General features: G+C 42.9%; 1 protein-coding gene across 2 annotated transcripts in view; it reads right to left on the minus strand.

The window, feature by feature from the left end:
* HDAC1 (histone deacetylase 1) overlaps nucleotides 1-26990 on the minus strand; it is a 31982-nt gene that overhangs the window by 1612 nt on the left and 3380 nt on the right. The window contains exons 2-12 of one of the 2 annotated variants that reach the window (XM_005202895.5): nucleotides 23246-23400; nucleotides 22830-22942; nucleotides 10687-10804; nucleotides 6181-6255; nucleotides 4350-4488; nucleotides 3748-3889; nucleotides 2580-2672; nucleotides 1286-1394; nucleotides 1064-1204; nucleotides 391-499; nucleotides 162-292 (exon numbers count right to left, since the gene is read on the minus strand). In XM_005202895.5, coding sequence (XP_005202952.1) covers nucleotides 162-292; nucleotides 391-499; nucleotides 1064-1204; nucleotides 1286-1394; nucleotides 2580-2672; nucleotides 3748-3889; nucleotides 4350-4488; nucleotides 6181-6255; nucleotides 10687-10804; nucleotides 22830-22904 — 1132 coding nt within the window. In that variant the 5' untranslated portion in view covers nucleotides 22905-22942; nucleotides 23246-23400. 2 annotated transcript variants of the gene reach the window in all.

The following is a 26990-nucleotide window of genomic DNA, read 5'->3' on the forward strand; positions in this document are numbered from 1 at the left end:
TTCTGCACATTCCCGCAAAAGACACCGAGGGAAGGGGACCTGGCCCTACAGGTACAAGCATTTGGGGTTCTCAACAGCTGGGCAGCTTGGAGAGAACATGGAGGCAAGTCAGAAGAGCCTACAGAGTAGGGAGGCAGAGGCCCCCGAGGTTTGGGTCTTACTTGAGATGCGCTTGTCAGGGTCTTCTTCATCCTCATCACCACTCTCCTCTGGAATGGCGTCCTCGGGGATGGCCTGCATCTGGACCCCAGGCGCGTGGGGCAGCATTCTTAGGTTCTCGAACAGCCGCTGTCTATGGCCAATGGTAGAGAGGTTGGCTGGGCTCTGGTCAGGGACCAACCGGAGCCTGAAATGTTCAATTAGGGGTGTGTGGGGCGGGGGTATACTCACTTGATCTTTTCCAGGTACTCATTAGTGTTCTGGTTAGTCATATTGGAAGGACTGATATGAAGTTTGAAATCTGGTCCAAAGTATTCGAAGTAGTCGTTGTATGGAAGCTCTAATTGGGGTGGGGGCGGGTGAGAGAATTAAGAGATCTGGCCACCATGGAACCCCGAGAAAAGCATTTGCAGGTTTATCTGGGCCTGTCAGCCCAACTGTCAAACAGAAGCAGGCCTTCAAGATGGGGTGAGACTTGGGTACCTGTAGGATTTCAACTGTTTAAAAGCCAAAGCCATTCTCCAGGGCCCACACCAGTGGTGTCTGGGTATGTGTATGTGAGTGCCTGTGTATAAGGAGAAGGCTGAAGCCCCTGGTTTAGAAAAATTTAGGCAATATTCATTGAGAGTACTCTCCCTCACTACCCCAATTACCCTACAGAGTATGAATTCCAAAGCTGTAACTACTGATAATTCTGTCCAGACCAGAAGTCAAGGGTGAATGGACAGGGGCAGCTAAAGGACTCGGAAAAAAGCTGATGGCTATGGTCTGAAAATCACAAGAGGCTAGCAACAGAATCAGAGTCTGAAAAGGAGACGCTGCAGAGCCAGCAGGAAGGGGGTGTGAGCTCAAGCACACAGGAGCTCCAGCACCGCCCGGCCCAGTCTGGCCCTGGAGCCATTACCATTAGGGATCTCCGTGTCCAGGGCCACAGCTGTTTCATATGTCCAGCACCGGGCGACATTACGAATGGTGTAGCCACCTCCTCCCAGCATCAGCATAGGCAGGTTGAAGCTCTTCACAAATTCCACACACTTGGCATGCCCTTTGGTGGGAGAAGGGGTGCCAAGTTACAGGAGCACCCAGCAGGACCCTGCCTGCCCATCCCTATGCTACCTGGACTCACCTTTGATGGTCAGATTGAAGCAACCTAACCGATCCCCAGACAAGGAGTCAGAGCCACACTGCAAGACAACTGCACTGGGCTGGAACATCTCCATTACTTTGGACATGACCTGCAAGGACACAACCTGGTCACCACCAGCCTCAAGAAAAGCTTTTGGGGTTCAGGCGGAAAAGTGTGGGTGCAGCACTTTCCTCTGTTCCTTATTCACCACTCCTACCTTTTCACTCTGCCCCAGGCTGCGGAGTAAAGGGAGCACCAATCTGGGCTTCCCGTTTCCCTACTTAGTTCAGTTTTCCAGGAGCTTTCTAGAGCTAGTTACGCTGAGCCTAAAACAGCCTCCTTATCAGTTCCCCACATCCTTCCCTGCTCTCCAGGTCCAGGACCACTGGCTCCAAGAAGCTCTCCTGACCCTTAGCTGCATCTGCTCTATGCATTTGGTCCTACAGACTTTGAGCCTCACACTACAGAGCTGCCTCACTTTTGTGTATCTCATTCTCACAACTAGATTCCAATGTTACTCAGGACAGAGACTGTAACTCAGGCTTCTCTGTCACCCTTACTACAAGGTATGTTTTAATAGTAGGCACCCGGTGTTTGCTGAACTACTATGCAACCTAACTAGGTTACTACTCTAGTAATGGTTGGTTCCTTGTTGCTCACAGGTGAAAATTTAACTCCTCAGCATGGCCCTCAAAGCTCCCTTTGAAATACTAACCCCACAAGTACTTTCTACCACATCCTTCAACACCCCTCCCCGCATCATACAGGCCTACTGCTGCATACTGGCACCCCCGTGCCTCTGCTGGTGCTGCTCCCTCTGCCACCCCTCCCCTCCAGCTCCCACCTTTTTCTTCACATGAGTAACTCCTCATTTCTCAGAGTCCTGCTCAAATGTCACCACCTCTGTGAAATCACCTCTGATTACCCTTTCCCCAGCTCAGGCAGCAGTTTTTCTCTCTCGTTCCTCTGTTCATCCCTCAAAAACAGCACTAACCACATGCTATTGGGGATGTGCCTGCCTTCCACACCATGGACTATACCATGGACTGTGAAGTCTTCAAGGACACAGATCATGCCTTAGACATTCCTGTATAACAACAGTGTTGGATAAAAGATTCAGATATATACTTGGAGAAATTTTGTCCTCTCAACTGGCCATACAGCATGCAATCCAGGGTTCAAACCCATCTCATTTCCAGCCAGCCTCTCGTTGGGGAGACATCCCTGAGGTGCTTTTGCTACCCCTCCCTTAGACCAATCCCATTTACAGCCCAGTGGTGGAAATGCCACTTACCGGCTTGAAAATGGCCTCATAGGACTCGTCGTCAATCCCATCTCGGAGAGGGTAGTTAACAGCATAATACTTGCCTTTGCCAGCTCCAATATCCTAATCAAGAAGGACATTAAAGTAAAACTGAAAAATGAAGCTAGGAGGAAGCTCAAGGGTAGGGGCTGGAAGGCTAAGGAAAGAGGCAGTGGTTCTAAGAGAGAGAAGCTGGGTCTATGAGGTGGGCCAGGGACAGAGCAAATTAGCACCATTCCCCTCACTGGCGGGACAACTCTAGCTCACGTCTCTGGACAAACCACTGAGTCTGCACTCAGGCTGAGAATCATTTATGGGGCCAGAGGCTGAATATCCCACCCCCACAGCATGAGATCTCTTCCTCTGGACTGAGTTAAAGGTGGCTGGACCACAGAATTAACACCCATCCCACAGCAACCCTTTTCTAGAACACTTTACTGCTCACTCTTCTACCCCCCCACCCCACCCTCAACTCTAGGGAGGTGTAGAAGGAAAGCAGAAAGGGAAGAATTCTTCAAAATTGTAAATGCTCAGTTATTCTAACACTTGCCATAGTAAACTGACTTAATGCCACTTTTTCACCCAAGGGGCACTGGCATGACAAAGTGGATGGTTTCATTGTATCCATGCTAACACAAGCAGAAAAGTTTAATGAATTAGCTTCCAGGGATTCTTATCCTGAGGTCCATGGATGGGCTTCAGTAGGAGGAAGTTGTCTATTAACTATTCAATATCAAATCTAAAATTTCATGTACATTTCTGGGGAGACAGCAGCTTTCTGTCAGATGGTCAAAGGGGAAGGTAACCTAAAAATACTAAGAACCCTTAAGTTGGTTCACAAAGGTCCCAATTCCTGGCCTGTGAGAGAGTACCTGATATTTCTAGCCTAAAATTCAAGCTGTCTAGGACATCTTAACAGTGTAATGCAACTCAGCCGTGGCCAGGAAGGAAGTGCAATGAGTCAGGAGGCACCCATCCCTCACAACCCTGTATGCTCCATCATTCCCTTCTTCCAGAACAAGAGAGGGAAAGAGACCATGGCAGGTGTGTGGTCTCCGAATGGCAGAAGAGGCAGGAAGTGGTTTTTGGTGACATGAGATAGGAGAGTTAGAGCTGGCAGCTGAGGGTGAGCTGGTTTGCCCCTGAAGGGAGTTCTCACCCGTAGGTCCCCAGTTCCTGGGAAGTACTCTCCATATTTATGAAAGGACACAGTCATGACTCGGTCTGTGGTATAGAAGGCCTCTTCCACGCCATCGCCGTGGTGAATATCAATGTCAATATACAGCACCCTCTGGTGATACCTAGGATCAGAAGGGGGTCAGGGGGTTCTGGGGGCTCTTTGAAAGTGGGACGCGCCAAGGGCGCCAGGTCCCAGCTTACCGGGCTGGCTGCCTCCCTCAGGTATCTCTAAGCACCAGAGACGTGGAAACTGGCTGAAGGAAGGTGGAAGAGCGGCAGGGTGTCTCCAGAGGCCTGACCAAGCCGACCAAGTCCGATCTTCCTACTCTACAGCCAGGGTCAACTCCAGCCACACAGGGACATTCTGGAGGCAGGATCTGAGCAGCACCTGCCCCTGATCTTGCCGTGGGCTCAGATCAAATCAAGGCCTCGTCAAGGAGAGGATGGCCAGAGACACTCACCAAACACATCCTAGCCGGCACGCCGCTAGGAAAAGCAAACTAGGGAGGCAAACCCGGGGGAGAGGGAAGTGGGAACCTGGCCTAAGGTGCTCCTCCAAGAGACAAGGCCAGGCAGGCATACTTTAGCAGTTCCAGGATGGCCAAGACGATATCATTGACGTAACAGAAGCCAGATGCCTCGGACTTCTTTGCATGGTGTAGGCCCCCAGCCCAATTCACAGCGATGTCCGTCTGCTGCTTATTAAGTTTCACAGCACTTGCTGGGCACCGGAAGAAAGAACACAAGCCTGTCACAAAGTCCCTCTCTCCCCCTTCCCCAAAAAACCATGGGAACCCAGTGAGAGATAGGACCTGCCTATTTAACAGCTGAACTGTACAACTTACCAGCTAGCCCTCTCCCTCTGCCTACTCCAATGGGAATAAACACAATATTGGCTACTCTAAAAAAACTGTTTTCCAAACTGAAAGTGGTAAAACTCACTAGTAGGCCTTAAAATTGGTTTAGTGGGCTATGGTTAGTATATATATATATATGTATTTTTAAATGAGATCGACTATAAAATAAAAATAGCAGAGTAACAATAAAGGTAACCACTTGTGAAACTAGCTGCAGAGCAAGAGAGGATGTGTGTGTACGAGTGCATCCATAACCTGGATTTTAAGTGTAAATGTATTTCTTACTGTGGTTCATGGTCAAAATATTTTGAAGACACCAATGTAGTAGACATAGGTTTGAAGTACAAATAGGTCCAAGAAGAAGTGAGAGAAAAATACACACCATGTGTGCAAATGCCTTTGTGTCAGTGTGACTTTAACAGCAATAAAAACATGAGGAAATCCCCTGGCAGTCCAGTGGTTAGGACTCCATGCTTCCACTGCCAAGGGCTCAAGTTCAGTCCCTGGCCAGGGAACTAAGACAGATCCTTCAAGCTGCATGGTGTAGAAAAAACAAAGACAAAAAAACACCAACACAGAGCAACTTGAGTGGACTAATTATATCAACTGAAGTTGGTCCATAGCATAGAATAATCATGTAGCCATTAGATACCATGCTAAACATTATTACAGATAAATTTCAAAGATTTACTAAGTAGGGACTGCCCTGGCAGTCCAGTGGTTAGACTCAGCACTTTCACTGCCACAGGCCCAGGTTTAATCCCTAGTCCAGGAACTAAGATCCTGCAAGCCACATAGCATGACTGAAAAAAAAAAAAAAAAAAATATATATATATATATATAGATTTACTAAGCAAAAAACGTAGCAGGAAGACACAAAACTACACATACACATTTTTGTAAAATATAGATGAATATATGCTTGGTCTAGATACGTGCACAAAGGAAAAAGCATGGATGTACAAATACCAAAATGGTAATGATGGGTACCCATGGACAGTGTGATTGTAGTCAGTTTTTTTCCTCTGTATACTTCTTTGTTTTCTGAGATTATATTGGGAGGTGGTAGGGAGAGGGGAGGAGAAAAACCGATGATCACAGAAAAATAAATATTTGTTAAGAAATGGTAGGGTGATCCCAGAGATAACGTAGATATTACTAATGGAAGTGGGAGATATGTGGGGAGTGTTTCTGACCTCTAAATGTAATTACCATGCTCTTTTGTAAGACACAGATGATGACACTTCCTATTTTTACAGCACTTTGCAGTTCACAAATTACTTTTATGTTCAGCATCTCAACAACCCCATGAGGTCTGCAGGGAGTTCCTGTATACAGGATGTCTTAGTAGGAAAGGACAGGCAAGGACACATATCTATACCATGTCAGACTGAACCTGGCCTCGGACTGAAGCAGAATAAAATTTTAAGGACCTAACGTAAAAACCCACAGGACCATTTTACATGGTCACAGGTCAGCCTTACTGGGACAGTGGCCTAAAAGACAGACCTGGTACAGCCCAGAATAGCCCTTAATGAAGGGTATATATTCCTTACCCACAGAGCCACCAGTAGACAGCTGACAGAACTCAAACAGGCCATCAAATACGGGACAGTCCTCACCGACGTTGACTTGAAAAAACACGAAAAGGTTAGTTTCCACAATTTCCTTTTGGTTTTGTTTACATATTTATGAGCTGATGGAAAAAACACAGCATTTGGATTCAGAAGGCCTGGGTTCTTGTCCAGGCCCTCCTGCTTACTTGCTGTGAAACTGGGTCCAGTCATTTAACTTCCTTGAGCTTTGGCTCATTATCTTTAACAAGCAATAATGATATCCACCTCACCTAATTCTTGAGAAGATTAATAGAAACCTTACATGGGAAGCATTCAGCAAGTAAATAAGTACTTGGAAAATGTTGTTTCATTCCCGAGGGAGACAAATTTAGCCTCTTATTCCAGCCTGGGTTTGTTCTGGATCTTACTCCAGCTGGTCAACAAGCAAGCGAAGAGCAGAGACTATACTATCCTCCACTGATGCTTAACAACATGCCGGACACCATGCTAAGTGCTTTATTTTTATTTACCTATTTTTTTTTTTTAAATGCTTTAAATACTTGGTGTCGTCTATGCTCACACAACTTTCTTAGGTAGGATTTGGTCCTGTTTTATAAATGGGGAAACAGGCTCAATGAGGTAACTCCCAGTAAATGGCAGAGGCAGTATTCAAGGATTGGTCTGTCTGTCCTAAAAGCCCACGAAAATACACTCTGGCCTTTTCCCCAGTAATTTCACATACACAATCTCACTGAATCTGCCCAACAACTCCATAAAAGATGGACAGGACCAATGTCAATCCCACTGTGCAGAGGAACAAACAGATGTGAAGTTAACTGACTTGCCCAAGGCTATATAACCAGGCAGTGGTAGAACCAGAGTCCAGGTGTCTTGACTCCCACAGTTCAGTGCTCTTTCTACTACAACAAATGACAACTGGAGGAAAGTTATTTCAGGCCTAAAAGGGTAAAAGTACAAACTAACACATAATGTGGAAACACATGCAAACAATAATGCAAATAAAATGAAAAAGACAGGAAGGGAAGCACATCTGAAGTCTACAGACTAGAGGAGGAACTTTACAGCTCCAAGTCTCCTCTCACAAAAAAGGAAACTGCTGAGATAGCAATGATACCCAGAAGTTAGAGGCAAGGCTGAGGCTAGATCCATGTTCTCTTGCCTCAGCCTTCACACTGCATCCACTATTATCAATAAAAATGGAGCAAAGACGGGGAGCCCTAGGGTGAGGAGGGTAGGAGAGCCCAGCTTAGACTGTGGTGACCTGTTGAGCCACAGCTGAAGCTCAAGGTTTGCAGCCGCCGCAAGAGTTACCAATTCTAGTCCTACCCTAAACTTGGGAGGGGGCTCTGATCTGGAGCCCTGCCAAGAACAGTGCTACGAGGAAGGATGGTGTGCATAAGGGGGCAAGCAGAAGGTGGCCCTCTCCCTCATTTCCCAGGTAAACACTGGGAGGCTGTGTCAATAAGAACTTTGGTCCCTGAGGCCAGGCTATTTATTTATCCATTGGCAATTGATTTCCCTCTCTGGCGGCTTCCTCCTTTGGTGGGTTTGGTCTGTCTGGGTTTCTAGCTTTGCCTATATTCCTGTTTGATGTGGAGCCCCCGTGGGAAGAAATTGGTATTTTAGAAATGAGAAAAAATATTTTCCTTCAGGCCCCACATCAATATGCGGCTCAAATGGCCATTCCATTATTCCCAGGAGCTGTGTGATTACCGACAGAAAAGGGGTAAAACGGGAGAGCAGACTCTCACTTGGACTAATCTATGAGACTAGGGAGGACTTTTCTATGGGTTTTCTCTCTTCCCACTATAAATACTTTTCTCATTCTTAGCCTGGCTTTAGACTGATGGGGAGCAATACTGGGTGAGAAATATGGGAGCAGATGCAGGTTGAGAAGGCAGTAAAAAACATACCGCAGAGAGAGACGTATGAGATTAAACACTGCCTTCAGGACAGTGCTACTCCTGTGGTGGCGGCGGTGGTAACGGGGCGGAGAGGGGAGTAGGAGAAAAAGGGCATGTGATCAAATAGAGGTGTCCAGGGGCTTCAACTGTATTGGTAATATTTTCTTTCTTAGGCTGATTACAGGAACATGGATGTTCATTACATTATTTTTATACTTTTTGTGCGCCTGAAATATTTTATTTGCAACATATTTTAAAATACTCCAGGGACTTCCCTGGCATCCAGCGGTTAAGACTCCATGTTTCCAATGTGGAGGATGTGGGTTTGATCCCTGGTCCGGGAACTAAAATCCCACATGCCACACAGCACATCCAAAATAAATAGATAAGTGAAAATACTCCAGAGTCAGGAAACTAGAGTTCCATTCTCTGTTCTACCACTATCTTGCTGGGAAAGTCATTTCACCTCTGTAGGTTTATAAAATGGAGAAGCATGCCTCCACATTTTATTAGCACAAGTTCCTTTTATCATGTTTCTACCATGAGCCTCATATTTTGATAGACTACCTGCCCTCCACCAAAATGCATTTATTTATGTTCCCATTATTAAATATTAGATCAGAACTTCTAATTTAGATTCTCAACGTCTCAAAGTGAACACAAAGCATTTAAATTACATTCTAGCCAAGAGCAAGGAAATCTGACTTATTTGGTCTTCTTAGAGGTATAACTTCTCAGGTTCATAGTGGTGGTTTATTTGCTAAGCCGTGTCGCACTCTTGTGACCCCATGGACTGTGGTCCTCCAGGCTCCCATGTCCTTGGGATTTCCCTGGCAAGAACACTGCAGTGGGTAGCCATTTCCTTCTCAAGGGGTCTTCCCAACCTAAGGACTGAACCCCAGACCCCCTGTGTTGGCAGGTGCATTCTTTACCACTGACCCACCAGGAAAGCCTAACTTTCTAGGCTAGGTGTTGGTAAATACTGAAAAAGAGCTCAGCTCGTCATCCCTGTTGTTCTCTCTGTAGACACCCCTGGTTATAAAGCACTGCACTAAGGGGCATCTCTCTGGCTCATGTCAGTCAGTACCCTGAAGTCCTTAGAAAGCCTCATCCTTCTTACCTCCACCTCCAATGATGGAAAATCTCAGACCTAATTTTTTAATGTACAACTTTAGAATGCTGGTTTCGGGAAAAATGGAGCAAACTGGGAGCCAGAACCAAACTACTGTACACCCAAGGGCCTAACATGTTGTCTGCCTTGGAAGATTTGAAAATAATAAAAGCAGTAAGTCATAAGAGCAAAAGCTACTATTCACTTTCACTGACAGTTGGTGCTTTAAATACATTATCTTACTTATCCCCCCAAACTCCGTTATAAAATAGGCACTACCATCTTTCTTTTAAAGAGGAGAAAACAAGGCTCAAAGCGGCTAGGGGACTTCCTCAAGAACACATGCATAGGTAAGTGGTAGAGCTAACAGGTTTCAAACTAAAACATCAGAGCTCATTCTTTTGCTGCAAAACCAAGCTGCTTCATTAATGAGAGCCCTCTCTGCTGAGAGTAGAGCCTGATCACTGGCCTAAATAAGTTTTGGAACCCCCTAAAGGCATCGAGAGCAAAGGAATGAATCTGTCTCACCTTGAGACAGAATGAAATAAGACTCTGCCAATTTAGACAGTAAATACCTTAGATGGGGCAGCTGGTCCTAGAGTTGTGGGTGGCAAAGAAGCTTAATGCTTCCAAAAAGGTCTCTATAGTTCTGTAATCATTAGCAGTGCACAATTATTGTAACAGATAAATTTCTGCCTTAGGAATCAGACTACCTTGTGGCCAGCAGTACAAGAAAGTGTCATAGGTTTCCTGGTATTCCAAAATAAACTATCATAAACTACTCAAAACTTCTAGACAATACCGTTATACTGTTTTATTATGAGATCTTAGGTGCTACATGATAATTTCTAAAATAACACAAGGGAGAAATCATGCATGATAGTTTCTTCCCAAATTTGAACATATTTTCCCCCACAACTAAAACAATCACCATAATTCCTACAAGCTGAGTGTGGCTTCTGAAATGATACCTGTGCTGGTTTCAAGTTCCAGGGGGCAGGGGCAGAATCACCTCAACTCAAAGATGACATCACCTAGAGTCTGTCCTAAGTAGCTGCTAAATTCTCAACTAACACTCACATAGTCAGAGCAGTTACAGCTGCATGGATGCCATCCAGGCCACTTTACAAAAGAAAAACCTGAGAAGTGACTTGTTCAGTCAGTTAAGTGTCAGAGCTAGGACCTGTATCACCTGTCTCCCTCTCCCAGACCAGTGCTTTTTCCATTACAACAATCATGGTTTGGGGGGGATGGTGTTGTGAACCTAACTGGACAATGTTCAGTCTCTATTCCTTACAATCAGGAAACAAAGCCCGTCCTGAGACAAAAGCAGCACTGTGGTACCCTTAGGAAGCAGGGAAATCAGGTGTCACCTGAATGGGGGATACAAGCGAAGGGGGGGTGAGTCTCTCCAACTAGAAGGGGGACCTAACGGGGCTTCAGAGTAGAGAGGGAACAGAATGCACTTACATCTCTGCATCTGCTTGCTGTACTCGGACATGTTATCTGGGCGGATGGAGCGTAAGAATTTAATGTAGTCATCACTGTGGTACTTGGTCATCTCCTCAGCATTGGCTTTGTGAGGGCGCTAGAAGACAGAGGGGAGAAAAAGCATGTTATTCTTGACCATGGCCAGTCTTCACTCAGCACTGAGCTACACAGGATAAAAAGAAATTACTGATTAGATTCAGGCCTCAAGATACTCACAATCTAGTTAAGCAAACAAGATTATCAAAATATATTCAGTATCTCACAACCTAGACTGCAACTCAAGCTCTATTGCTTAGGCAAGTCTATTTGTTTTTTCCCATTTTTTAAATCTAAAAAGTTGTTTTAAGTTTTTAACTGTGGTGGCAAGTCTATTGCTTGGGCCTCAATCTCCTCATTTACCAAATAGAGATAACATCATCTACTTCACAGGAAAGTTGTGAGAAGTGGATGAGATTATTAAATCTCTTTGTAAACTGTTTTACAAATTATGACTTCAATATTAACTATAACAATATACAACTATGGGCCAAATGGCTCTAAGAGTTCAAGAAGAAGGGGTGACTAGTACTGACTGAAACAGATGGCAAATCCTTTATAAATCATCACCACACCAGTAATTCTGACCACATCCTCCTGATAAAAACTTCCTTGAGGGACTTTCCTGGGGGTCCAGAGGCTAAGACTCTGTTCCCAAGACATGGGGCCTAGGTTCGATCCCTGGTTAGGGAACTAGATCCCACATGCTGCAAGAGTCTGCATGCCTGAACTGAAGATCCCACCTGCCACAATGCAGATCCAGCATGCTGTAACTGTGCCCAGGTAAGGCCAAATAAATAAATATTTTTAAAAAACAAAACTTCTTTGACATAATAATTTCCTGGTTATCCCAAGATTCTGATTCGGCCTGTCCTCTTTTTAAAAATTCTCCCAAAGAAATGTTTACTTAAAAAAAAAAAAAAAAAAAAGACTTCCCTGGTGGTCCAGTAGTTAAGATTCTGAATTTCCACTGCAGGGGGCGTGGGTTCAATCCCTGATTGGGGAAGTTCCATATGCTGTGTTGGTACAGCCAAAAAATTTAATAAAAATAAAAGTTCTCTTCCTCTCATCCCTTAAAAGTGGGTCTCCTTCAAAGATAACCCTCTTCTTTTCTATTAACCCATATTTTACAGTTTATAAAGCATTTTCGGTACAGCTAACAGGAATTGTTTACTCTGTGCCAGCCACTGTTTCAGGCACTTTATTGCTATCCAGCATGAGACAACCTTTTAAAGTTATACTATTATTATCTTCACTCTGCAGTAAGGAAACTACAGCAGAGAGGGGTTAAACATAATTTGCCCAAGGTTACACAGCTAGTAAGCTGGAATAAGAACCCAAAGGTCTGGCTCTAGATACTATCTGACTCTCATTTAATCCTCCTTTATTGATGAAAATATTAAGAATGAAAAACAGGGGCTTCCCTGGTGGTCCAGTAGTTAAGAATCTGCTTCCAATGCACGGGACTCAGGTTCGATCCCTGGTCCACGAAGATCCCACATGCCACAAAGCAATTAAGCCCGAGCTCCACGGCTACTGAAGCCTTTGAGCCTAGGCTGTGCTCAGCAACATGAGAAGCCGCCACAGTGAGAAGCCTGTGCACTGCAATGAAGAGCAGCCCCTGCTCACTACAGCCAGAGAAAGCCCGAAAGCAGCAGTGAAGACCAAGCGCAGACATAAATAAACAAATCTTAGAAAAAGACAGACACTGCTTTATTAAAAAAACAAAACAAACCCATAGTGAAAGAAGCAAGTACTAGATCCAAATACTAAGTTGTTTTCACTATACTAAGCCCTTTGCACTCTTGACAATGTTGTCAAAGCTCTGCTTTGGTGATCCCTTCTAGATAGGTGACTGCCCAGACTTTCACTCCATCTTAATGTTCTAAGCTTCAGATTCACAATTCCAATAGCTTCCCAGCCAATTCCACTCACAAATCCTACAGGCACTTCAAATTCTACTGGACATAACAACTTGTTGAGAACATAGAAGCATTCAAATTTAACTTCCAGAACTACTCTTCTGCTGTTTTTGTTAGTGAAGTGTCATCTTTAACTCTGTCCTTCTTGCCTTCTATTTCAATCCATTGCCAATCCCTTTCATTATACCTCCACAATGGTTCTTTTTTTCCCCCCTCCATAACATTGACTGCATCCACCACCTTATTTCTCCTCTGCTCCTCTTTCCCAGGTTTCCTATTCTCCCCACCATCCAGTCAGTTGCTCCAGACAAAAGTCAGAGCATCACCCTTGACTCCTCATCTGCTACATTCAACTTCTCTGGAAATTACTGCCAATGTCTCTGTCAAACCTGTCCACTTCCATCCCCAGGTCACACACGTTGGCTTGGATAGTGGCAACAATCTTCTAACTGGTATCACACCCTTAACCTTAACAACTGTGAATCTATTCTCAATTGTACAGCCAGAGTAATCTAAAATTCAAACTGAATCATGTCACTCCCCTCTAAAACCCTTCAGTGGCTTCAGTATTCACAAGATCAAGCTCAAATTCTTTAGTTTGACTTGAAAAACCAAAATAATTGGGTCCCTGCTCACCTCTCTAGAATCTTCCTAAAATATTTTATGCTCTAGCCTAGGGAACACCAAATTCAAAGCACTTGGAAGAGCCTGAGGTAGTTTAGCTAACTTGGTGCTTCAAACAAACAAATAAATAAAAACTAGTGAGGAAATCTGGGCCTAAATGCCAGGGTCTTCTGGGTTAAATTCCATTTATTTCAAAGGTTGGATACTAACATAAAGTTCTTAAAAATAATTCGTCATTTAAACAAGAATGTTTGAGAGGCTGAATTTTTCTCATGAAACAACTGTACCAATCTGCTGAGCACAACTCTACTAGCTGTTCTCTAAGGAAATTCTCTCCCATCTTTAGGCCTTTGCACATGCTATGGCCTAGAATACTGTTCTCTTCACATCCTCTATGCAACCTTTAGGTTGCAACTGAAAAGTTAATTTCCCCAGAAAGCTGTCTTTGACCCCCAGAGTCTCAGTTAAGTAACTCTCTGAAGTGTTCCCCTGAGAACCCTGTACTTCCTTGTCATCACATTCAACCTGTATAGAAATTGAGCTGCTTATTTTACTCTGGGAGGCCAGAAGCAGGTCTGACTGTATTCTACAAAAACAAGACAGGGGAGGAGTTCACAGGCGACCTTGGTTAGGATTCCAAGCTTTCACTGCCATGACCCAAGTTCAATCCCTGGTCAGGGAACTAAGAACCTGTACAGCTTGAGCAAGTGCTCAATAAAAATCTGTTGTCATAATAAATTAACTCTCATTTGGATTATTTTTTTGGTCTCCTCATCCGTTCCATTAATATCCAGTCTAACCCTCTTCCAATCCATCTTCCATAATGGTGTCACAAAAATCTTTAAAAAGTCAATGCCCTCTTCTAGAACATTCAATGACAAATGAAAAGATTTAAAAGTCTAGCATAGTAATCAAGGGGACTTTAAACTCAATTTTAAAGTCCAGCATAGGACGAGAAGGGGATCACAGAGGAAGAGATGGTTGGATGGCATCATTGGCTCAATGGACATGAGTTTGAGGAAGGTCCAGGAGATGCTGAAGGACAGGGTGTGGCGTGCTGCAGTCCATGGGGTCACAAAGAATCAGACATGACTGAGCGACTGAACAACAATAGTAATCAAGGAACTTTACAAGGTTCCTTTTCCAATCTAATCCTCCCTGCTACCCTCTTTCATAAACATAATCCTCCAGAAAATAACTCTTCTTCAACAAGACCTACAGGGTTTCCCACCACAGTGACTCTGATTAAGCCTTTCTACTATTTGAAATTCATCCCTATCCCATACCTCTGAAGGACAAAGCCAATCTCAAAAGCTGCCTCTTTTACAAAGTAAAAGCATATCTCAGCCTAAGAAACCATCTTCATCCCAGGCCACAAAGTTTCAAGGAATATGACCTCATAATCAAAAATCACAAAAGAGGACTTCCCTGGCAGTCCAATGGTTAAGAATCCCCCTTGAAATGTAGGGATGCAGGTTCAATCCCTGGTCAAGGACCTAATATTCCACAAGCCATGGAGCAACTAACCTCACATGCCACAACCACTGAGCCCACATGCCACAACTAGGGAGTCTGTGCGTCACAAAAGAAGATTCTGAATACTGCAACAAAGACCCAACACAGCCAAATAAATAAATATTACAAAAAAAATCACAAAACACACAAGGAAACAAAGCACCAGAGGTAAGACGTCAGAGAAACAACTAATAGCAGAATCAGATCCTCAGGGACCTTGGACATACACTGAAATAGAAAAGAACAGCACTGAGAATTCCCTGGCAGTCCAGTGGTTAGGACTCCAGCACCCCCACTGCAGAGGGCATAGGTCAGATCCCTTATCAGGGAACTAAACCTGCATGCTATGGGGTGTGGCCAAAACAACAATAATTAATAATAATAATTAAAAAAAGAAAAAAGGATTGAATTTTTATGTGAAGTGAAGTGAAAGTCACTCAGTCATGTCTGACTCTTTGCAACCCCATGGACTGTAACCTGCCAGGCTTCTTAATCCATGGAATACTGAAGGAGGTTGCCATTCCCTTCTCCAGGGGATCTTTCCAACCCAGGGACTGAACACGTGGCTCCTGCATGGCAGGCGAATTCTTTATAGTCTGAGCCACCAGGGAAGCCCAAGAATATGGGAGTGGGCAGCCTATCCCTTCTCCAGGGGATCTTCCCAACCCAGGAATCGAACCAGGGTCTCCTGCATTGCAGGTAGATTTTCTACCAGCTGAGCTACTATATACCAGTAAACAATTAAAAATAAAAAGTTCAATTTGTGACACCAAAATGTATACTCAGAACTTATGAATAAAAGGAAAAGTCATGTGTTAAATTCTAAAAATAAATAAATAAAAAGTTTAAAAGATACAGTTTATGATAGCATTAAAAAAAGAAGTAATGGGGGAAAAAAATCTAGTAAAAGAGGTACATCACCTTTATGGAGAAAATTATAAAACTTTATATTGATAGCCAAATTCTCAACTCCCCCTCAACAGTGGAATGGATAAACTGTGGTATATTCTACAATTAATTACTATACAGTAATTAATATGAACAAGCTACAACTACACACAAAAAATACATATTGTGTAATTCCATTTATATTAAATTCAGCAAAATTAAACTATATTATTTTAAAATGGATAATTAGGTAGTTGAATTATGATCAACAGCAAGGAAGCAATTAACAGAAAAGTCAGAATTCTAGTTATCTCTGGGGGAAAAGAAGAAGCTACAATCAGGAAGGAACACATGCAGGTGTCTGAGGTACCAGCAATGTTTTATTATTTTTTGAACTAGCCAGTGTTCATGTGTATGTTTACATCAATTTGTTAAACTGGACATTTGTTTTATGCAGTTTTCTGTGTTAATATTTCATAATAAAGAAGTTAAAGGAAATCTTTATATAAGACATTTAAAAAGACGTAATTAAATGGAGATATATACAATGTTCATGGATTCAAAAACTTACTATTCTCAAGATATCAATTCTCCCTAAGCTGATGCACAGAGTCACTGAAATTTCAACCAAAATCCTAGGAGATTTGTTTGTACCATTGATGAGTTAATTCTAAAATTAACAAGTGCAAGAGGAAATGTCAGTTGCTTGGTTGTATCCGACTCTTTGCAATCCCACGGACTACAGCCTGCCAGGATCTTCTGTCCAAGGAATTCTCCAGGCAAGAATACTGGAGTGGGTTGCCATTCCCTTCTCTGGGGGATCTTTCCAACCCAGGGATCAAACCCAGGTCTCTAAAATTTATTCCAAGTACAAAAAGCAAGTCATTTTTTAAAAAAGAGAAACAAAGTGGGAGGATTTAATACTGGCTATTAAGACTCATAAAAAGCTGTTATAATTAAGCCACTGTAGTGACAGCATCCTGGAGAAGGCAATTGCTACCCTTTCCAGTATTCTTGCCTGGGAAATCCCATGGACAGAGGAGCCTGGCCAGGGCAATAAAGAGGCAAAGTCAAGAGAACACAGGCCCAGAAACAGACTCCAACATAGGACCTGGCACAAAGTAGGTGCTTAATACGTGTTTGTGGAACAAATTAATAAATATTGACATTTCAGATATAAAAGTGGTAGCACTTAGCTCAGTGGGGAAACAACAGACTTTTCAATCAATCAGCTGGAGAATATAGGTTTCAGTGGTTTCTTTACTTCAAATCATGTTAAAACGTCAAGTCTAGATAAGTGAATATCTGTATGTGAAAGGCAAACCTATAAAGATTTTTAAAAAATTAACATAAGAGAACACCTTAAGGGTTGGGAAGCATTTCTTAAGACATAAAAGTACTTTTAAAAGAAACAATAAATATGACTATGTTACAATTAAGAATCTGTTTATTAAGGATACATTAGATTGAAAAAGACCAGAGTAGAAAATATTTATAACAGTACACTGACAATGAACTACATATACCAAAATACATTGAAAAAACAAAAAACTACTCCAGGGGACTTGCCTGGTGGAAAAGGTGCAGAGATTAAGATCCCCCGCTTCCAATTTAGAGGGCTTAAGTTCAATCCCTGGCAGGGGAACGAAGATCCCACGTGCCACGTGGTCCAAAAATAAAAAAGAGAGAGAGAGGTAAAACTACTATAAATTGGTAAGAAAAAGAAAGCCAAATGACCCAAGAGGAGATGGGCAAAAGAAATGAAAAGATATTTCATAGTAGAGGACATACAGTTTTACTGGTCACTAGCAAAATGCAAATCAAGACTGGGACTTCTAGCAGTCGAAAGGTTAAGATTCTATGCTTCCAATGCAGGGAACACAAGTTCAATTCCTGGTCAGGGAACTGGGGAACTGGGATCCCATGTGCAATGTGGTACAGCCCAAAAAAACCAAATCAAGACCATAATTATAGTTCTTTTTTTCACCCATTTGATTGGCAAAATTTAAAGCCTAATTCCAAGTATAAGAGAGGATGTAAATCAAGGTATCTGTTATATATTGCCAGTTCATTCAACCACACTGAGAAACAACTGGGCACTTAATATTCACAAATCCTATAGTCCAGAAATTCTGCCCCCAGATGAAGAACCATAAGAAAATTTTGCATATATACACTTAGAGACATGTATAAGAGTATCAGAGAAAAACTGGTCCTAACATTAAAAACCTAGATACAGGACTTACTTGGTAGTCCATTGGTAGACAGTCTGCCTGCCAATGCAGGGGACATGGGTTTAATCCCTGGTCTGGGAAGACCCCACATGCTGAGGGGCAACTAAGCCCCTATGCCACAACTACTGAAGCCCGGGCACCTAGAGCCTACGCTCTGCAACAAGACAAGTCCATACACCACAGGGAAGAGTAGCCCCTGCTCACAGCGACTGGAGAAAGCCCACACGCACCAATGAGGACCCAGCACAGCCAAAACAATGAATAAATTTAAAAAAACAGAGATACAAATTAAGATTATGGGAGAATGGATAAATTACAATATACTGAAATGATAAAATCTTATTCAGCAGAGAAAAATGAAAGAATTATAGCTATATGCAACAAGTTGGATAGATTTTAGTAATTATATATATTGTGAGACAAAAGCAAGTCCCAGAAGACTACACACAGCAGGCTACCCTTTTTAAGAAATTCAAGAACAAGTACATAAACACTATATATTGCTTAGGCACATATATACATGGTAAACATAATAATATGATAAGCAAAAGAGTAATAATCACAAAACTTAGAAGCGTGATCAGGTTGTAAGAATATGAATGTTCATTGCATTATTAAAATATTTAAGTATTAAGAAAGAATAAATAAATAAAATATTTAAGTAAAGTGAATGAATAAACAAAGTAAATTTTTTAAAAAGATGGCCAAGCGTGGATCTTCTTTGGATGTTCATAAGCCAAGAAAAACAATGAACCTGATTCTATGCATCTAAAGGCCATTACAACAGAAACACAAAAATAACCAGACAATCAAAAAGAAAAATGGGCAGAAGGCCTGAATGGGAACTTCAGTAGGGAAATCTGTAAAAAGATCCTCAACTGCACTAGTAACAAGAGAAATACCATCTTGGCATTATGTGCATGCCAAACAGCAATAAGGACGACTGTGTGCCTATATCCTCCGAGCACACCACCTGGTGAAACTCAAGCATATGCACCACGAGACGTGTTCAAGAGTGTTCAGGACTTACCTGTTGGTCTAGTGGCTAGGAATCTGCCTGCCAATGCAGGGGACAACAAGTTTGATCCCTGGTCCAGGGAGATTCCATGTGCTACCGGGCAACAAAGCCCATGTACCACAATTGGTGAGCCCAACAGAGCCTGAGGGCCGCAACTACTGAGCCCATACACCTAAAGGCCATGCTCCATCGCAAGAGAAGCCACTGCAATGAGAAGCTTATGCACCACAAAGAGTGACCCTGCTTGCCACAACTAGAGAAAGCCTGCACACAGCAACTCCTATCTAGTGTAGCCAGAAATAATAAATATTTTAAAAAGAATGTTCACAGCAGCATTGTTTGTGATAGCTCAAAACTAGAAACAAACCAAATGCCCACCAATACCAATAAAATAGACAACTTGTGGTGTAGTCTTTCGAAATACAGTGAAAATAAATATATGTATCATCAACATGAATGACTTAGGAACATACTGGGCAAAAAAGGCAAGTCACATAATAAATACTGTATGGCTCCATTTATGTAACATTCAAACATGTAAAAGTAAAATATGTATCATTTAAGGATACATACTGGTAAAATTATAAAGAAAAGCAAGGAAATAATAAACCCCAAATTCAGGGCAAAGGTTAACTCTGGGGAAGACAGAATCAGGGAAGGACAGACAGGAGTTCTAACAGTCATGGAAACATTTCTTTTCTTAAACAAGGTGCTATTAATAATAACGTGATTCTTTATACTTTACATATATTTTATAAAAATTCTTTCATATCTACTCAATGTTTTATAAAAACATTTAAAAAAAGGAACTTTAGAAGGCGATGAGTAAGAAGCCTGGGAATATACAAAATCAGCATCCAAGGCAAGGAAGAGAGCAGGATTCTTAATTATGTAAATAGGAAGATGCCTGGATGAAAAGTGAGGATTTGATTCTGGGAGAGATTAATTAGATGTGCAGAGAAAGAACTGGAGAAGGAACCCAAGAAGGTGAAATTGTGTGAAAAAGACTTCAACCTGTCTCCTTCAGGTATAGAAACTTCTGCAAGGAGAAGTCCAGGGAATTTCTTTCAGGAGTAACTCTCAAAAGCCATTAATTTCAGGACATACACTAAAATAAATGGCTATTTGTCCTTTGGGAAAGGGATGCTAGGATCACAGCCCAGAGAAAGGAGAAGAAAGACGAGATCAATGCAGAGAAGCGCTGTTAACAGAGGGGACTAAAGAGTCACACTCAGTAAAGAGGGTACAGGTTCAATCCCTGGTTGGGAAACTAAGATCCCACAAGCTTTGCAGTATGGTCAAAAGATTAAAAAAAAAAAAAAAAAATTTTTAAGGGGGAAAAAAAAGATAGAACCAGAAAAGGAAAAAGATCACATAAAAGAGAACACGGTCTAGAGATTTCAGCAAGAGATTACACTGGGCTTTTGCTTTAGTTTACAATAAGAATACCACACAGATGAAGTAATCTCCAATAAGGTATTATTGTCTCCTATGACAGCCACAGTTAGTCACTTCCCAAAGAGCTATTCTCCCGCTTCCCTCTTTTTAACAGATCTCAATTTGGTTGGGTATATCCAGCCCCAAGGATCAAATTGCTGGTGAATGGTCTAAGTATGGCAAATGACCCAATGAGACTTACAGGGAAATCTGTTAGGAAGTTGCTAGGAAGAGCTTTCTTCTTTAATAAAAATAGAGTGTAGGGTAGGCACAGTGGAGAGTGATTCAAATCAAGGTTGCTATAAAGATTAAGTAAATAACAGTAGCCCTGGCTTGGTACTTAGCCATCTTCAATAAATGTTAGTTAATTTCTCCTCTCACTTAAAGATATGACCCTTTTTTTATTATTAATATCTCAGTATCACTCATGGAGGTTAATAATGTCCCTGGGTTATAACAAGTACTCAACAAAAATCTGTTGGATGAAAAAAAGAAACAGTGCTTAATGCAACTCTTGAAAATGAGAAAGATATGACTAGGTGGAGTAAATAATCTTCCCCATCAGAATGGGGTAGAAAGAGGCAGAATCTGATCTGGCTGAAATGGAGGGTTCTGAGGGTGGAGTGGCAGGGAAGGGGGCAAACAGGCCAGGTGAGCATGGCTGAGATGTGCAACAGGCAGCCCCGTGGAGCCTTGGCGCTTACCATTCCACATTCAGGTACCCTCTCTGTATCTAAATGCTAGTCTGTTCCCTAGAGTCCCTGAAAACCTCTGCTATCTTTTCTATTTTTCATTCCCAGATGCCCTTCACACCTGAAAATGCTCTCTGGTCCCAGTTCCATCTGCTCCTCCATCTACCTTCCCTCCTTGCTTTCCCAGCTGCCTCCAGGGGCTCCAGAGACATGACACGGCTGCCTGAGACAGAAGATTCATCTCCTTGCAGTCTCTGGAATGGTGGGGAAGGATGCTGCTGCTGCTAGGTTACTTAAGCTGTCAGCACAGACTTCAACAACCCTTACACTCTAACCATAAGGCAACACAGGCCCCCAACCCCTCCTTATTTTCTCATTTGGACTCTTGCAACATCCTCCTAACTTAGCCTCCCTGCTTCTAAAATGCATGCCTATTCCTATTTCTCATTTAAAATACTTCACTTGGGACTTCCCTAGTGATCCAGTGACTAAAACTTCACGTTCCCAATGCAGTGGGCCTGGGTTCAATCCCTGGGTTAAGGAAATAGATCCTGCATGCCGCAAGTAAAAGGTCCTGAATGCTGCCACTAAAGAACCAGCACACCGCAAAGACGACGGAAGGTGCTGTGTGCCACAGCTAAGACCCGGCACAGCCAAACAAATAAGCAAGATGTTTTGAATAAATACTTCTTTTGTGTTTTACAGCCTCCAGAAAAGTTCAAATTGGGAAACTCTGGACCAAATTTGGCCCGCAGATATGTTCATGTACTTTTGTTCCTACATGTTTCAAACAAACTTGGGCCAACATTTTAAACCTTGGAGATTCTACGTAATAATCCAGAGTTCTGGCTTCTCTTTAAAAACCACTATGTGCTTGGTCACTCAGTCGTGTCCGACTTTTTGTGACCCTTTGGGCTACAGACTACCAGGCTCCTCTGCCCATGGGATTTTCAGTCAAGAATACTGGAGTGGGTTGCCATTTTCCTCCTCCAGGGGATCTTTCCAATCCAGGGATGGAATCCATGTCTCCTGTGTCTCCTGCATTGCAAGCAGATTTCTTTACCTGCTGAGCCATCAGGGAAAGCTGGAAGATGTGGCAAAAGACATCAGCTGGAGCCAGGCCAAATGGCTAGAAAGTCCATACTCTCTAGTAACTAGAGACTTGGTATCTACTTCAACACAGTTCCAATCACTTAGTTTTTAGGGACTGGATTTTTTGACCCTGGCCCAGCCAAATTGCTTAATATAGCACATCCAATTCTTGCTGACCTCTCCAGCTCTAGCTCCCCTCTCTCACACTTGTCAACTTTATACTGCAGCAATACCTGCACACTAAACTACTTTATTTCCCTAAACATATCATATTGTTCCTACCTTTCTGCCTTTTTGTATATGTTCTTCCCTCAGCCTAGAATGCTAGTCCCCTCCTGAACTCCAGGCTAATTTCTATTTAATCTTTAAAACATTGCTTGGCTATCACTTCTAGGAAACATTCCAAGGCTCCCTTCCACGTTCTGCCTCAATATCTCTGAATCTTATACATTTTTATATCGTTGCACACTGTAGTACAATTTGTTGTTCACCAGCACTAGAGTGAGCACCTTAAAAAACAAAGAATCTCTATCCAATGTCTGCCACGTAACAGTCACTCAACACATTTCATAAATGAGTAATTGAAAAAAAATGAGACAATGAATGATGTATGGGGAACCAGAGCTGAAGAGGCTAGGGAGGGGTGAAGTTCCCAGTAACTCACATAGATTTCCATCTTCCGGTAGAGACCATAGTTAAGGAGTAAATTATGAGTCATGCGGATTCGGTGAGGCTTCATTGGGTGGCCTTGTCCATAATAGTAATTTCCAACATCCCCTGAAGAAGAAAGAGTGACAGCTTCAGTGACACAGTTAGACACACACTCCCAGGAGAACCCACAGATTTTTACAACAAATTTCTAGGCAAATTCTGTCTGGTTCATTCTAGGCACCAAGATTCTCTCCCACCTCAAGGAAGGGTAACTTCAGAAGACAACGAAAAGCAGGGGGCCGTGGTGAGAGGAGCACTTAAGGATGTCTGTCTAGCCCAGTTTTTTCCCTTGGAACCCAAAGGCATTAGAAAGTGTGAGGGGGTCAGTCCAAAGCTACTTGGGGAACAGCGGCCAGTGAGGTGACTCACCTCACTGTCTCCAAGGAATTCACTCCCACAACAGAAAGAATAATCATCACTACTCAGAATTACTGTAAGTCACAGTTCACCTCCTGCACACCAGAACACTTTATGGTGTCAAAGCACTTTTGCAATCACTTTCTTACTGGATTCTCACAAATACCCTGGAAAATAGTCAAGACAGGGAGTATTATTCCCATTTTATAGATTAAAGACTAAACTCATCATCTCTTTTTTAAAAAAATTATCTTATCCCTTCATTTTGTGTTTGGCTGTGCTGGTCTTCACTGCAGCTTAGGCTTTTCTCTAGCTGAGGACAATGGGGCTACTCTCTAGCTGTGGTGCTCAGGCTTCTCACTGCAGTGCCTTCTCCTGTGGTGGACCACGGGCTCCACGGCATGCAGCATGTGGGCTCAGCAGCTGTGGTGCCCTGGCTCTACAGAGCAGTCTCAGTGATTGTGGCACATGGGCTGAGTTGCTCCGAGGCATGTGGGATCTTCCCAAATCAGGGACTGAACCCATGTCTCCTGCACTGACAGGCAGATTCTTTACCACTGAGCCACCAGGTTGGTTGGTTGTTTAGTCGCTAAGTCGTGTCCGACTCTTGTGACCCCATGGACTGTAGTCTGCCAGGCTCCTCTGTCCATAGCATTCTGGCAAGGATTCTGGCGGAGCCACCAGGGAAGCCCCATAAACTCACCATCTCTTCATTTATCCATAGCAATAACCTTCCACTGGTCCCTCTGCTGTCAGTTCAAACTATCTGCCACACCAGTTATTTTCCTAATATACAGCTTTGGTAACATCACTCCCCTACTCAAAAGTCCTTAATGGTTCCCCATTTTCTATAGGATAAAGAATAAAGAACAACTTCAATAGGACTTTCTTAATCTATTTTCCAACTTCTTACCACAACCACCCTACCCCAACATACACACCACATACACACACACACACACACTCTGCTCTAGACGTTAGCAGGCAAATGGGTTAAATACAACTGGTTGCTTGATTTTTCTAAATAAGATGTTATTGGAATACAACAATGCCCATTAGTTTTATCATCTATGACTACTTTTACATTATAATGGCAGAGTTGAGTAGCTAGTTACTACAGAGACCCACCCATGTAGCACACGCATGCTAAGTCACTTTGGTCATGTCTGACCTGCCAGGCTCCTCTGTCCATGGGATTCTCCAGGCAAGAACACTGGAGTGGGTTGCCAACTCCTTCTCCAGGGGATCCTCTGGTCCCAGGGATCAAACCCACATCTCTTATGTCTCCTGCATTGGCAGGTGGGTTTTTTACAACTAGTGCACTTAGGAAGCCCTCCCAGTCACACAAAGCCTAAAATACTTATTATCTGACCCTTTACGGAAAGTCTGCCGATCTCTTGGAAGAAAAGCTATGACCAACCTAGATAGCGTATTAAAAAGCAGAGACATTACTCTGCCAACAAAGGTCCATCTAGTCAAAGCTATGGTTTTTCCAGTAGTCATGTATGGACATGAGAGTTGGACTATAAAGAAAGCTGAGCGCTGCAGAATTGATGCTTTTGAACTGTAGTGCTGGAGTAGACTCTTGAGAGTCCCTTGGACTTCGAAGAGATCCAACCAGTCCAGCCAGGAAATCAGTCCTGAATGTTCATTGGAAGGACTGATGGCTGAAGCTGAAACTCCAATACTTTGGCCACCTGATTCGAAGAACTCACTGGAAAAGACCCTGATGCTGGGAAAGGGTGAAGGCAGGAGGCGAACGGGATGAGAGGATGAGATGGTTGGATGGCATCACCGACTCAACAGACACAAGTTTGAGCAAGCTCCGGGAGTTGGTGATGGACAGGGAAGCCTGGCGTGCTACAGTTCAGTCCATGGGGTCATAAGGAGTCAGATGCAACTGAACTGAACTGAGCTGAACTGCCAATCTCTGTTATGAACATGCTAGATTATTATCAGCTTCCTGAACGCGTTCACCTTCACACCAAAGTATCCTTTGTTCAGACTGTTCCTTTGACTTGGAACGTCATTCCTTCTCTGAGCATCCTCCTCACACTACAAAGCTCAGCTAAAGCTCCAGCCATAGTCCTAATCAGAATAAATGGTCTCTTCCTCTGCATGCAATTTATATATGGCACTTAATTTTGTATCTCAATTATTTACATATCTATTTTATATCTACAAGACTGTTCCTTGAAGGCAAGGACAAATATGCCCTGTACATCACACAGACTGAATAAAGATTCAAGGAAATGAACTGAGACTCAGAGAGTTATGTGCCTGCTCAAGATCACACAGCTAATGAATGAGTGTCAACCCTTCTAACTCCAAATCCAGGATGTTAAAAACTGTATTAGCAGGACTTCCCTGGTGATCCAGTGGTTAAACCTCTGGGCTTCCAATGCAGGAGGCATGAATTTGATCCCTAGTTGGGGGAACTGAGACATGCCCAAGTAGGGTGTTCAAAATTTTCAAAATTAAAAAAAAAAAACTTTATCAGGTTTCCCACGTACCTACTTCAGTTTGCAATTAACCTAAAGGGCTCTGTAGTCTACCTGGTAGAAAGTTCCTGGGAAAATATTTCAAAATCATGTGAATTGCACACCCAAAGTTCTCTCTTTGGAAGTTCACTAGGATGAGGCAGATCTTTCATTACCAGTGAAACAAAGGGTCCCAACCTCTTAATCAATGATTTAGTAGTGCCAGAAACAGGCTTCATTCCAGGGAGCAATGCATGGTGGGGAATGCCACCAACAGCATCCAAGCTGTACTCCATTTCTCTTTAGCACAGACAGACATGGCCTGTGATAATAGGAAACTTCTAAACAGTTGAATATTTAGGATCTCATCCTTTTCTCTCTATTTTTTAAAATATTTATTTGGCTGCACCAGGTCTTCTTAGTTTCGGCACCCAGGATCCTAGATCTTTACTGCAGCACTGGATCTTCAGTTTCGGCATGTGGGATCTAGTTCCCCCACCAGGGATTGAATCTAGGCCCCCTGCCTTGGGAGTGCAGAGTCCCAGCCACTGAACCACCAGGGAAGTCCCTCTCTCTTTTTAAATAAACCTTATTCTTTAGAACAATTTTAGGTTTACAGAAAAATTGCTAAGAAGTACAGAGTTCTTAGATACTATACTATTTCCTCTATTAACATTTTAGTGAACTAGAAAGTATCTGTTACAATTAATGAAGCAACATTGATAATTATTTACTAAAAGTCCATACTTTAGATTTCCTTAGTGTTCACCTAATGAATACCTAGTGTTCATCCTCTTCATTTTAGTGAGGCCTGTGTTCTCAGGCAGTCACAAGCCACAGCACAGCATGTAGCAGCATTCAACAGTCCCATACAGACAGACTTTGAGATACAGTAGGAGGGAAGGCAGTCAGAGACGTTTGTTCCCAGGGCTCCTCAGACAACTTTACCACCACGGGGTTGGGTAGAACACGTTCTCAAGGCACTGGCTAAGACTTCCAGAAAGTGAAAGTGTCAGTGGCTCAGTTGTGTCCCACTCTTTGTGACCCCATGAACCACAGCCCACCAGGCTCCTCTGTCCATGGAATTTTCCAGGCAAGAATACTGGAGTGGGTAGCTATTCCCTTCTCCAAGGGAGCTTCCTGACCCAAGGATTGAACCTGAGTCTCCTGCATGGCAGGCAGATTCTTTACCATCTGAGCCACCAGGTAAGTCCAAGTCTTCAAGATGCAGATCCCACTTGTGGGCAGTCAAGAGTCACAAGGTCATTGCTATGTTA

This window comes from Bos taurus, chromosome 2 (assembly GCF_002263795.3).
Source record: "Bos taurus isolate L1 Dominette 01449 registration number 42190680 breed Hereford chromosome 2, ARS-UCD2.0, whole genome shotgun sequence".
In the NCBI taxonomy this organism is placed as follows: domain Eukaryota; kingdom Metazoa; phylum Chordata; class Mammalia; order Artiodactyla; family Bovidae; genus Bos; species Bos taurus.